We start from the raw sequence: 14,817 nt of genomic DNA on the forward strand, positions 1-14,817 counted from the left end.
GAAAATAAATTTAATTTTTAATTAAAGTCGTTCGAAAATAAAATTTTATTTTGAAAGCTGAAGCCGGAAGATTATTGGTGTGTTATGGGTTTTGGCTTCACGCCTGTAATTCGTCACAGTAATTTAAGCTACGTGAAAGTCGGTCTAAGTCTGGTAATATAAATATATTTGTCATGTTTTGGAAGGTGCTGCGTATATAGACATTTCTGAAATGGGTAAGAAGGATAAAGGAGATCGGGGTGAGTAGTTATTGCACAACTGTAGCTAACCTAGCTAGTTAATGTTTCCTAACTAGCGTACAATAGATAACGTTACTACAGTGGTGAGCTGAAAGGTGCTAACAGTGTTTCTTATAATGATATTTTTCTGGGTCCTCATTGGGATTAAGACTTCAATAATACCAGAGGAAATATCTGGCAAAGCAAAGCGATTTTTCTTAAATTATAATAAAAAGAAGTTTCCCTAGATTATACCTGATTGGCACTAAGAATGAAGGGGTGTCAATGTCAGTAGCTAATTTAAATCTGGCTACTAATCTATATAAAATAAGGAATTTTAATCCTAAAAGACTTTGGTGGAAATGTGAGCAAGTATGTAAGTTAGTAAGTTAGGCAACATGTGTGGCCCATAGTTAAATACATATACGTAATATAAACGCAAACAAATTGTTGGAAAACATAACAAGCTGAAGGAAAGAATGGCTAATAAAAACATATAATCAGTGGGCAATAAAATTAATAATCATATGTAATGATTTTGCCAGAAGTGTGTGAATTTTTTACAACACTGTACTTATAATTCCTTATGGCACTTATTTCTTTAGCCATACGACCAAATAGTTTTCTAAGAGATATTTTTGGCATACAGAGAAGAAGTCCAAAAAGCGTTTCTATGAGGAGGAGGAAGATGAGGAAGAAGTGGTGGGCAGCGAGTCTCAGGAGGCCATACCTGCTGCAGCAGGGAAACAAGTGGAGGAGTCCAGTACAAGACTGGATGAGTATGGAGCCAAAGACTACCGAATTCAGATGCAGCTAAAGAATGATCACTCTTCACGCCCCCTCTGGGTGGTAAGACATGCTTGGATTGTTGCTTGGATTGTTGCTTTATTTTCACCATATATTGAGCAAATGAAAGACTTTGCATCTATTCCTGTTTTTACACACAGACATATAAGGGATGTCTCTCTTCATTATTCTCTCCTTTATAAGGCTCCAGATGGACACATCTTTCTAGAAGCTTTCTCACCAGTGTATAAGTATGCCCAGGATTTCTTGGTGGCCATTGCAGAGCCAGTGTGCAGGCCTAACCACATCCATGAGTACAAGCTGACAGCCTATTCCCTGTATGCAGCTGTCAGTGTGGGGCTGCAGACTTCTGATATTATAGAATACCTGCAGAAACTCAGTAAAACCTCTGTACCTGATGGAATTGTGCAATTCATTAAGGTCTGAATAAGAGTTGCTTTTTTAAATAAAACTTTGTTTTATTGTTTTTGTTTTTTATTTGTTGAATTTAATCCCTGCCTTTTTCTCAGCTCTGCACAGTGAGCTATGGCAAAGTCAAGCTGGTGCTTAAGCACAATAGGTAAGATCAACAAACATCTCTCTTAACTGTATGTCATTAGTCGTGTCATTAACCTGTGTTGTTGTGTTGTCTGTATTCCCTCAGGTATTTTGTTGAGAGTGCCTTCCCTGATGTGATCCAGCGCCTTCTGCAGGACAATGTGATACGTGAATGTCGGCTCCGTACTGCAGATGGAGCAGACACTGAGCTCATTACTGAAGTCATCCACAGCAAGTCAGCGGTATACTCTCCAATGTGTTTTTTTTTTTTAACCAGAAATGATCATTGAGATAATGGTGATGTTTAGTTATCATTCTTTACTCTTGAGTGATTTGATTGTCCTTTACAGTTCTGCCAAAATGTATAGCAAGAATCTCTGTATAAGATTAAAAACAAAAAGTCTGTATACAGTACAAATAAGTATATAATCAACAAACAAACAGTTGCACCAGCGTTGATGTTAGTGCACAGTGTTACAATCAGTATGAGGAGTGTATATTATAGTATTAGTTCACTGGGAGGAGCTCTGGTTGTAAAGTCTGACACCAGCAGGGAGAAAAGACCTACGATATCGCTCCTTCAAGCTCTAAGGATGTAACAGTCCCTCACTAAAGGTGCTGGTCGGAGATATCACTGTGTCATACATCGGCTGAGATTTGTTCTCCAGCAAGAACGATAGCTTGCCTACCATTCTCCTTTCTCCCACCTCCTGCATCCCCAGGACTGAGCTGGCCTTCCTGATCAACTTATCCATTCTCTTCCTGTCCGCTGTACACATGCTACAGCAACAGCAGACCAGCAGATTCAAAGAAGGTCTTCAGAATTGCTCCTCGCACTCCAAAAGACCTGAATCTGCTCTGTCCTTTCCTATAAAGCCAGGCTATTGATCAATAGGTTCAGGTCATTTACCCACTCCTGGTCACCCTCAACTTGGGAGCTAGACTCCTTGTGGCCAGTGACGGTTTGAGCCCTCTCCACACTCTGCAGACATTATTCTGCAGAATAATGCCCAAGTCAATCCCTGAGAGTTGTTTTTTTTAATCCTGGTAATAATACAACAATAAAACTAAAAATTTATCTTGGCCATATAGGTAAATAAATTCTAAAATGAATATTCAAATCAGTCAATACTGACAATTATCAGTATAATTCAAGTCATTATTCATTACTTAAAGAAATTGATAAACCCTGCCACATGAAGAAGTTTATTACTATTGTTACTTCTGTCATTCTGTCATTATCTTTTACTTTTGTGCTTGTGGAACAAATTGTGTTCCAACCCTTTTCTGACTCAACTTGCATATTCTGGATGTTATTATTTGTAATTGTAGTATTGTATGTAAATATTTTTTGCCAAACCAAGCACAGCTTGGAAGCTTTTTATTTCAAAGTTAAGCCCTCCATAAATCTTTTAAGGTGTGACTTAACCTTTTACCACAGAGCCCTAATTGAAAAGCACAAATGAGTGATGAACAACATAGAATTACCAGTCCTTCCTCTTTACAAAAAATATACATGTTGTCCTAGCCATACAAGAAATGCTCTCTGTGTTTCTTTCTCACAGATATCCAAGTCTATTCAAGAAAAGGGAGGCACATCCTCCTCACAGCAACCTGGTGATGGGCAAAATTCAACCCAGCCAGTCCCTGAGGACATATTTAGCTACTATGAGCAGATGGACAAAGATGAGGAGGAGGAGGAAGAGACTCAGACTGTGTCCTTTGAGATTCGTCAGGTACCAGTGTAGATTTGAACTTTATTGTCTTGGATAAAGTCTGAGAGTATTTGTCTCTATTGTTGAATATGGTTTTTACTTTGTGTTGCATTAATTATCAGAAAATAGATGAATTTTCCCAGAATAAATGTCATGTCTACTTCAAATTAGTTGCAAATGACTGCAGATTATTATCTTTTTAATTATCATCATAATATCTTTTACTTCATTGATATCTCATTATGGGCGACTGTGGCGCAGGAGGTAAAATGGTCGTACACCGATCCCATGGTTGTTTGTTCGATCCCCAGCTCCTCCGGTCACATGTCAAGTGTCCTTGAGCAAGACACTTATTCCCAACATAGTTGCTCCCAGTGAATGTTGGCCAGCAGCATAACAGCTCCATCGGTGTGTGATTGTGAGTGTTATGGTTGAATGAGAAGCAGTGTAAAGCGCTTTGAGTACTAGTAGGTAGAAAAGCGCTATATAAGTACAGACCATTTACCATTACTTTGTATGCATACTGTAGTATTGTTATGTTTAACAGTTACTGCTACACAAAAAACTCCCTCCAGGGATTAATAAAGTATCTATCTATCTATATTAAAAAAATTTTCATGCCCTACTCTGAACTGATTTACTGTCCTCTGGTCTGTTGTAGGAAATGATTGAAGAACTGCAGAAACGTTGCATACAGCTGGAGTACCCCCTCCTAGCAGAGTATGACTTTCGCAACGACACAGTCAACCCAGATATCAACATAGACCTGAAGCCCACTGCTGTGTTGAGGCCCTACCAGGAAAAGAGTCTACGCAAGATGTTTGGGAATGGACGAGCTCGGTCTGGGGTCATTGTGTTGCCCTGCGGTGAGACAGCTAGTTTAATTGATTCAAAGGAGTACAGAACATGAGTGACAAAACCAAAACGATCAGTGAAGTTGTATCTAATAATGTGTAAAAAAGGAAAGTAAAACAAATATATTCTTTCGCCAGGTAAATTTTCTGTGCACTGGTTATTGGAAGATTTTATTGCTACACTTCACACTCATTCCAGCTCAAATCTGGGTAAAAAGCTTGCATGTCCCAACTCTTTTGCTCTCTTTGTTTTCCAGGGGCGGGTAAATCTCTAGTGGGTGTGACAGCAGCGTGCACAGTGCGTAAACGTTGCCTGGTTTTGGGTAACTCCTCTGTGTCTGTGGAGCAGTGGAAATCCCAGTTTAAAATGTGGTCCACTATTGATGACTCACAGATCTGCCGTTTCACCTCTGATGCCAAAGACAAGCCAATTGGCTGCTCAGTGGCTATCAGTACCTACTCTATGCTGGGTCACACCACCAAACGCTCCTGGGAAGCTGAGAGGGTCATGGAGTGGATGCGAAGCCAAGAGTGGGGACTCATTATTTTGGATGAAGTGCACACTATACCTGGTGAGTGCTTCTTTTATTTATTTTTTTATTTATTTATTTTTTAGATAAATTAATAGTACCTTCTAGTCTAACAATATTATTCAATAAATACTCTAAGTCATGCGTATAATGGTTTATAGAACCATGTATTATACGCATATTTTGGTGAGATCCATCTACACACTAACATGATAATTTTTTGCTCTTCTGTAGCCAAGATGTTTCGTCGTGTTCTGACCATTGTCCAAGCACACTGCAAACTAGGCCTCACTGCTACGCTGGTCAGAGAAGATGACAAGATTGTAGACCTCAACTTCCTCATTGGGCCGAAGTTATACGAAGCCAACTGGATGGAACTGCAGAACAATGGCTACATTGCCAAAGTCCAATGTGCGGAGGTAGGTGTTTAAAATCTGAGGCTTTTATGAATTAGTGTGTTTCTGCTTAATATTCAGCACTTAGTTAAGCTACCTTTTAATTTGTCAGTTTTCACAAGAATCTTCTTGATTTTAGCCACATTCCAGAAAAGGTGGTTGTTCTCACACCAGTCCACAAAACAGTCCACCCAGCTGCTGCACTGTTTTCTATTCACAGCTGAAAGGTCACCACCAGTGCAGAGTCTTTTGAATACTTCTGCAGATTGCATAACTAAATTGTACTGAAATATTAAACTATTAACCTGATCCCAGATATGTGATAAGTTTAAAGATGAATGGGATTGCTTAGCCTATATTGGAATTTTTAACACTTTCTCAGATGTTTTCTCGTTAATCTTTATGGTTTATAAACTCTTTTATGTGTCTATAATGTTTAATAGAATAATCTGATTACAATTTTTTGTTCAAGATTGGTAAATCTAAATTACCCATGTCTATTCTTCAGGTGTGGTGCCCGATGTCTCCAGAATTTTATAGAGAATATGTGGCCATTAAGACGAAGAAGCGCATCCTGCTTTACACTATGAACCCAAATAAGTTCCGTGCCTGCCAATTTCTCATTCGGTTCCATGAGCGACGTAATGACAAGATCATTGTCTTTGCTGACAATGTGTTTGCCTTGAAGGAATACGCTATCCGCCTCAATAAGTAAGATATAAGTAAGCTCTTGTCTGTGTCAATTTCCCTTTGCATTAGATGTAAATTATTTTGTCTCTGTCATCTTTAGGCCTTACATCTATGGTCCAACCTCTCAGGGGGAACGTATGCAGATTTTGCAGAATTTCAAACATAACCCCAAGATCAACACCATTTTCATTTCCAAGGTAATTTACTATAGAGAGAGAGAGAGAGATTGAAAGAGAAAGAAATCAGAACTTCACTTTTGGATGTATGTGAATTTGTACCTACATTTCTGCCGCTAAACAGGTTGGAGACACTTCATTTGATTTGCCAGAAGCCAATGTTCTGATCCAGATTTCCTCTCATGGAGGATCACGCAGACAGGAGGCCCAGAGGCTTGGCAGAGTCTTAAGAGCCAAGAAAGGTTAGTCTGTCTACAAAAAAACCCCAATACTTTTTAGTTCCTTTATATGCGAAAAATGTTGACATATTGTTAGTATCTTACAACCTCCATCTGTGAACAAACACAGTTTTTCCTATTCCACTTGTCCATCTGTTCAGGGATGGTAGCAGAGGAGTACAATGCATACTTCTATTCACTGGTATCACAGGACACTCAGGAGATGGCTTACTCCACCAAGAGACAGAGGTTCCTGGTGGACCAGGGATACAGCTTTAAGGTGAGTTCACCTCTGCAGCATGTTAGAATTTTATGTTTTTTGTGTCTACTCTGAGACTATTTTCCCTTTTTCTGAGACATTTTATTATACAAAAATGCCACACGAGCCTTTTAAACTGGGCACTGAGGTAAAGGCTGTTGGCATGTGGTTGTGTGCTTTGTGCCTGAGCACAAATGCAATTAGACACCTGATAGAATATGTTAATAAACATATTTTATACATTTTTAAACTCCACTACAATCTATCTAACATCAACAACAGCAGACATTTGAGCCCAATCTCTGTATGCACAGCTAGAAGAACACTGGGGATATTTTGCTGAATTTTACAAAATGTGTATGAATAAGAATAATGGCCAAAATCTTAAATGGACACATGCTTAAAGCTAAGGGAAATGGATATATTTAATATTCAGACGGCTCCGTCAGCTTAACTGTGCATTATTTATTGTAATTTGAATCAGAGAAGGGTCAGAGGAAATATGAATGTGTTAAGGAGAGTGAGGAAAGAATCTCTAATTTCTGCAAAACTGTTTTTCATGTATTTGACTTTATTCACATCTCTTCATTCAGACTTTAGGATAAAATGTAAGTCAAGGAAATAAGCAGATATTTTAAGGTAATGAGAAAAACACAAGGTTCTGTACTAGAGTTGAAATACAGTATTTTTATTCATCAAAGCAGTGTCATCTTTGGGTAAAATTGTTTTATTATTCTAACATTATGACAAGCTGAATTAACAGCATCACTTCTAGCACTATGAAGAAAAATAGTATTTACCAAATGACTGCATATTAAGTCTTACAATCAACCCAAAGTTGAAAAAACAATTATCTTAGATTTACAGTGTAGAACCTTTACAATGCACGTTAAATGACTTGTTTTATCCTGGGGTCACCACAGTGGATCATTGTTTTGCATTTTGACTTGCCAAAATTTCTACTGGGAGCGGTACTTGGCACTGCTCAGATGGGGATGTGGAGTTGGGGGTTTCAGTGTCTTGCCCAGGGACACCGGCATGCGGGAGAGAGGGGAAGCGGGCAGCTAAGCCACTGCCGCCCCACACATTAATGACTCGTTATGAAAAGTGATAATTTCAGTCCTTCTAAATTAGCACATGCATTTTTGTTACGACAGAAAACAGGAACTATTCATTGACATACATTTTCTCTAACCAAAAAATAGGACATAGACTTCCAACATCTAAGGCTAACTTACATGTCCCACTGAGATTTTATGAGGCGAGCAAAAACATAGAACAGTTTTAAGTAAAGCAATGTTTTTGTCTATACAAACACGAAGCATAGCCAACTGAATGACTGAACATGAATTAAAGGAATGACTTCATCATTTGCACTGTGATTGCAATTTTACAGTGTTGGCTCTCATCAGGTCTTATGAAGTTGAGAAGATTTGATGGAGTTAAGAGCACCATCTGAGAAGTCCTATAAATTGACTTTACGCCATCTGCAAGAGTAACCCCAAGTCACACTTTTAATTCAGTTCTGTGTAGAGCCCCATTGGCAGCTGTTGCAGCTCTCACGTCTTCTTGGACAAATTTCTCATACCTGGATTTCGGCAGTTTATCCTAACCTTCCTGGAAGATCCTCTCAGTCTCTATCAGATTAGGTAGGAAGCATCTGTGAACTGTCATCCTCGGGTTTGTCCACAAATGTTGTGTGGGGTTTAAGTTAGGCTTACTGTTTAAGCTGGCTGTAATCCTCAGATCATTGTTGTGCTGAAAGGTGAACTGTCACCTCAGTCTCAGGTGTCATGCACTCTGGAGCAGGTTTTCCTTCAGGGAACTCTCTCTGTTTGACTGCAATTATCATTCTCTAAATTCTGAATAGTCTCACAGTCCTTATTGGCTAGAATCCCCCACATATCATGTTGCTAACCCCTACCATGATTCATGGTAAGGTGGATATGGCAGATAATGAGCAGTGGTTGTCAGATATAGTGAATGAAGTTCTGTCCAGAAAATTATTTTATTTTATCACACCAATTCTATTCCTGATACTGATTCCTTTAAATGCAGTTTGGTAAATCAGCAGGGGCGTCTGTCTAATCAGTTTCCAATAAAAGGCCTGATTGAGGGAGAGTTATTTATCCTTCTCTGCAGCATTATTGTTGGGTTCCTGGTCATCTTCCTGACCAAGGCCCTGCTTGTTCAGTTACTCAATTTCCCCAGATACCAATTCTTTTGTTTACAGTTGGGTGCAAAGGTTTGCATCCCCTTATTTTCAACTGGAAACAAGTGAAACAAAGAATTCTTTTTTTTGTGCATTTAATATTATGTAGGAAAAAAAAACGACTTTGTCGTAGATATTCATTAATCTGAAATTAATTACTGTTAATTTAATTATTTACATTTAACTTTCAAATAATGTAATTTAATTATTAGGGGGGATGGACCAATATCACTTTTATTATTTTCTTAAGACATTTTATAGGTCATCAGATGTAAAAACTACCAAACCAACATGCAGACAATAGTCCGCTGTGGCCAAAAGGACAAAAAAAATAATAATTCTGAAGGGTCATTTTTTTACTGGCTTAGTGTGGTAATATATCATTTGACCATAGAAAAAGATCTTTTTTATTTTGGCCTTATTGTTTATTTTGATAAATCGCAAATCACACTCATCCTTCAACATGACACAGATGGAGCAATGTAGCAACATAAACAAACACAGAGGAGAGTGAGGGTTTGTGTTTTAAAACTTTCATCTATTTGTGCCGAGCAAATAAAGCAGCACTATCAGGCTGAGGAAATGTTTAGGCTATGCTCATCTAAGAATATATTCTCATATAATACATTCTCAGTTCATATGACCTCATTGCTTTTGTTCTGATACAGAACATTCTCAGCTGTGAGGTCTTCTATAGAGAAGTTTGTGCCTTTCCAGATCATATCCAATCTACTTAGTTTTCCATAGGTGGACTCCAGTCAGTTTCAGGTGTAGAAACATTTTAGCAACAATCAAGAGAAATGGGAAGCATCTGAGCTATATTTCAAGTGTTGTTGCAAAGTGTCTGAATACTTGTATGCATGTGATATTGAGTTTTTGTCGTTTGTTTTAATACATTTACAGACATTTCCAAAATTCGGCTTTCAATTTGTTTCTATAGGGTACTGAATGTAGATTATTTGGGGAAAACATAAAATTTGAATTTAAACAACTGTAGTATCAGGCTGCAATATGACAAAATTGAAAAAAGTGAAATGGTTCTAAAAACTATGAATGCACAGTATATGGAGTATGAACCTAGCTGTGTGTTAGATACAAGTTATCATGTTTCCTTTTTTTCAATAGGTGATCACAAAGTTGGCAGGTATGGAGGAAGAAGATTTAATGTTCTCAACCAGAGAAGAGCAACAGCAGTTGCTTCAGAAGGTCCTAGCGGCTTCAGACCTTGATGCCGAGGAAGAAGTGGTCGCAGGGGAGGTTGGTGCACGACCACAGGTTAGGAATTTAACACAACGTGAATTCAAACATAATTAGCTTACGTGCTTAAAATAATGCTTTAAAAATTGCATTATACTGATTTATTTTAAAAATGTTTTTGTCTCCCTCCTTTTATCAGTTCTCAAGGCGAACTGGCACTATGAGCTCCATGTCAGGTGCTGATGACACCGTCTACATGGAATATCAAAGCCGAAGCAACAGAGCTTTAGCAGCAAACAAGAGCGTTCATCCTCTGTTCAAGCGCTTCAGGAAGTGACTTACACCCTGACACCTAAAGACTTACTCAATTGCAATAAGATGAAGCTGTGGCAGAATAATGTCTCCAGAGTCAAAACCTCATATTTCCAGCAGGTTCAGACAATCCAGCTGTTGTGAGAGTCAGAACACTGTTTCGAGATAACTCGAAAATGAATGTTATCAGAACCTAATGATGATATTCTGTAGATTGCTTCCCCCTGTAGCTGTTTGTGATAAGGAGCTCATATGCTTTATGTGTTACATTTTAAAGTGTCAGCTTCATCTCTGCCAATTTGAACACCTCGAACAGACTCATGTCTTGAGTGGTGCCATTTTTCTTTATCTTCATTTGTAATTTTGCTGTCACGTTGCACTATTGTGGCCAGCCAGTTAAGGAATATAATTAGGCTTTGTTAATGAAATACAGCAACAATTGAAGGCTTTGACTTGCTTTTGGCAGTACGTTACAGGCACAAATATCTGATTGTTGGATGAACGTAGATGGCTCCTGGTGTATGACGCAAGTGTGATGTTATCCCTTTAAGGAGCTAAAGATCAGCTCTCAGTCATTTGGCAGTGAATGGAATAACCTGTGTCCACTGTTAGTGAAACTATGAGGAGGAAAACTAAGAATATAATGTTTATTGGACTTTTGTTAATACAGCTTTTTGTGAAGATGGAGACACTGAAAACATCTTTCTTTGGAGGTATTTTGTAAAATAAATTACTCCAACTTTTTTTTAGGTTTAGAAGTGTTTAGAAATGTTTTTACACGTGTCATTAAAAAAAAAATAAAACACATACATGTTTATTTGTATATATACGTCTATATATACTTATATGCGTGTGTGTATATACGTGATATATATACATGGGGTTTTTTGTTTTGTTTTTTGTCCTTTTGGCTTATCCCATGAGTTCAGGAAATATTAAAGTGTGTGTAAGTATGTTTACATTTCTCAATCAATTTCAATTTAATCATTTTTATATTCAAGAATTTAACATTCACAATTACTTCTATGGTGTATAACAATTTATTGTGTATAATGCAGTGCATCCGGAAAGTATTAGCTTAACTTACATTTTTACACACTTTGTTATGTTACAGCCTTACTCCAAAATAAGTCATTATTTTCCTCGTAATTCTACAAACAATACCCCATAATGACAACATGAAAGAAGTTTGTTTGAAATCTTTGCAAATTTATTAAAAATAAAAAATGAAAGAAATCACGTAAATCACGCATTCATGGCCTTTGCCATAACACTCAATATTGAGCTCTGGTGCATCCTGTTTCCACTGATCATCCTTGAGATGTTTTTTTTGGCAGCAGGAACTGGGAGACTAGTCAGAATTGAGGGAAAGATGAATGCATCAATGTTCAGAGACGTCCTTGATGAAAACCTGTTCCAGAGCACTCTTGATTCAGACTGGTTCATCTTTCAGCAGGACAACGACCTAAGCACACAGCCAAGATAACAGAAGAGTGTCTACAGATCCACTCTGTGAATGTCCTTGAGTGGCCCAGCCAGAGCCCAGACTTGAACATCTTTGGAGAGATCTGAAAATGGCTGTGGACCAACTGTAGCTCTGCATCCAACCACACAGAGCTTGATAGGTACTGCAAAGAATGGGAGAAAATGCCCAAGAATAGGTGTGCCAAACTTCTAGCATCATACTCAAAAGACGAGGCTGTAATTGATACTAAAGGTGCTTCAACAAAGTATTAAGCAAAGGCACTGAATACTTATGTACATGGGATTTTTTTCGTATTATTTAAAAAAACAATAATTTTCAAAGATTTGAAACAAACTTTGTTCTCGTTGCTATTATGGTTTTTTTTTTTGTAGAATTGTGAGGAAAGATAAATTTAGATAAAGAATGCATTTAATCAATTTTTAAATAAGGCTGTAACATAACAAAATGTGGAAAAAGATGCACTATTATAACAACAATAATAATAAAAGTAGTAGAATTAACTAAAAATGTATTTATTATATTTATAAGTGACCTCCCCAAAATGGTGGTGACATTGACTTATCGCAGCAACAAACTAAAGCAGCCACAGTGACATCTTTGGTGTACCCCTCTTCTCACCTAATGACAGCTGGGATTGGCTCCACAACACCTGTGACCATCTGCAGGACAAAGAGTATAGCTGCTGGATGGATGTTTATATGATTTTGATTCCAGCATCATCCTCGGAGCCACCCTGTCCCAGCCATAGATGCATCTATATTACTTGGTATTCATTAGTTCATCAAACCATAATACTGTGTAATAGTCTTTGAGATGTGGAGTCTAAATATTGGCAAAATATTTTCCACACCATTTGGTGTCTGTAGCTCCTGTCATGTGCAGCATGCCGGCACTGCCTTGTTTTAACTGCAGGCTCCATACTAATTGATGTGTCTTCTTTGACGAGGTTGTAATGTATGTTTTCTCATGATATAGCAACATTTTCTGCATTTGTAGTATGAGGAATGGTGTGTTGACATTTTAAGCAATTGGTGACAACCCTCTGTTTGTTATGTAGTCGGGTTTTTGGAGATAATTATTTGCATAAACGTAGCCTGGATTATGCTTTTAATTATGAATTTCTAGCCAATTTTAATTAAAAATATGTGTTTTGTAAACTTTGTTTTAGGTACATAAAACTGCAACATTCATTTCATACATTAAAACTATTTTGATTGTATTTTAAATATGATTTTCTTATTTTATCACATGGAAATCCAAATAAATATTGGAAAAAATATTAATATTGCAATCGATTACCAAAAGTAATTTGTTAATGTTATAGTTTGTTGCAGTTCAGCTGTCCTAAACATGACCATCTTTTTAGTGATTTGTATGGTGGCCCTTAGAGGTCATGGTACTGAAAATTGAAAAAACGAATTTTCATCAATTTGACAACACAGGCGCCACATTAAGAGATGCACTACAAAAAGCCACAACACAATTAAGTGAAGAAATCCTGTGCAAAAGCTAAGTTTCTTAATGCTGCACCTGTGTTGTCAAATTGATGAAGTTATTTTTTTAATTTGCAGATGATTTGCAGTCCTGTGAGCTCACATGGTCAATGTAAGATTTGTTAGGCTTCACAGATCAAGGAGTTCCTGGTAAACATTATGAAGTTTAAAAAAACAGTTAGCTGTCTACAGGTTTAATTTAAGATATACACTGTGGAGCAAAATGCTATAAACTGAAGAAACGTGATTGATTAAATATTGATGACAGAGCTTTACTTTGGAGTTTTACTGTTCACAAGTTCAGAGTGTCAAATTTGGCTGTCCAGATAAACCTGGTAATTACTTGTTTTTTTAAAATTTGTAAATTAACTGTTAATTCTTGAATAAGATAGCATCTGAGAGGCATCTCCTTTTAGATAGTTTGGCAGTTTATGTCAGACTTTTTAATGCAAACTATCTGCAGTGAAAAAGCTTACAATCAAAGATTTGCTGTGTGCTTATCGTACTGGGTTTTTTACTTTTGTCTCATTCTAAAAGGCATACTTTATCACTCAAACAGTGAACAGTAATACAGTTATAAAGAAAATCCAGCTCAGTTATAGACTTAAACAATGACAGATTGGTAGGGATTAGGACAAAGCATTAAGTAATACTCTGTATTTTGGTAATGGTGCTCACAAAGAGGGCGGTTTAATGATACATGGATTTTACTTTTATATTTGAATGTGTTTGTAAGGTGCTCAGTGACCTACAGAAAATGTAGAGATCAGTACTTTTAAAATAAAATATTGGTCTTAGAAATGGGTTCCGTTAAAGTAATACTTTATATTACACTTTCCTCACTAGAAATATATTTAAAAAACTTGAACCATGATGTTTTAAAATGTAAGTTTAAAAAACACAGTATTTGAAGAGAAATATTAACTTCTCTTCTGGTCTTGTGAAATGGTCCCATTTTCAATATTCGAACCATATTTTCATTTTTACTGAATGGTGAATATGGAGTTCAGTATTCATGGAGCATCAGGGCATAAAAAAATCTTGGCAGTTTACAGCAGTACAGCGAAGCCTTTAATTACTGTAATTGAGCCAGACTGGGACTCAACTCAGCCCTGGAGTTTGACCCAGGGCACATGCAGCCCAAAACAAACAACACGTGAACACAAAACAGTTCCAGGCAGGGTTGTCTCAATACCCTAGTTGTACACACTGTATTCTTATCAAACATGTGGTAGCATCAGATTTAGTAGTATCACAAATGCCAATAATCTCAATTTGAAGCTCAATATTCACTCAGCAGCTACTTGTTTATTATGAACACCCTGAATAAATAAACTCTTCTAAAACACATCACTTCTCTGGCTGGTACACCAGGACAGTATGTCGATAATGCTTCAGGTGTGGATTGTCTGATGTATTATGATATAACTTTATTATATAACAATATATAACTAATTAACTTAGTGTGACAAACAGAGCAATTTGCAAACGTGCTCACCTCAGTCTAAACAACCTTTGCCAGACCAAAAGGGCTCCATTGCCTCTCAAAGGTTACGTATCTGGCCGGATCAGTTTAATGCCTCTGCTGTGTCCTCAGGAAGCCTAATGTTTATTGGCTTGAAAGGAGCTAGAAGATATGAGGTAGACTTAAATTCACATGTTGGTGGGAATCAGGATAAAGGGTAGAGGAGGATAGTGGACAAAAATACATATATTGA

General features: G+C 37.3%; 1 protein-coding gene across 1 annotated transcript; it reads left to right on the forward strand.

Moving 5' to 3' along the window:
• Positions 1-70: 70 nt before the first annotated feature.
• On the forward strand, positions 71-11,079 carry ercc3 (excision repair cross-complementation group 3). The gene is made up of 15 exons (XM_067496113.1): positions 71-239; positions 868-1,067; positions 1,209-1,445; positions 1,535-1,584; positions 1,669-1,804; positions 3,128-3,298; positions 3,939-4,143; positions 4,389-4,703; positions 4,896-5,080; positions 5,565-5,767; positions 5,847-5,943; positions 6,047-6,164; positions 6,302-6,420; positions 9,737-9,886; positions 10,008-11,079. Exons 1-15 carry the CDS (start codon positions 212-214, stop codon positions 10,143-10,145), a joined length of 2,352 nt encoding a protein of 783 aa, XP_067352214.1. The 5' UTR covers positions 71-211; the 3' UTR covers positions 10,146-11,079.
• The last annotated feature ends 3,738 nt before the right edge of the window (positions 11,080-14,817 follow it).

The sequence above is a fragment of the Channa argus genome, chromosome 2 (genome assembly GCF_033026475.1).
Source record: "Channa argus isolate prfri chromosome 2, Channa argus male v1.0, whole genome shotgun sequence".
Taxonomy (NCBI): domain Eukaryota; kingdom Metazoa; phylum Chordata; class Actinopteri; order Anabantiformes; family Channidae; genus Channa; species Channa argus.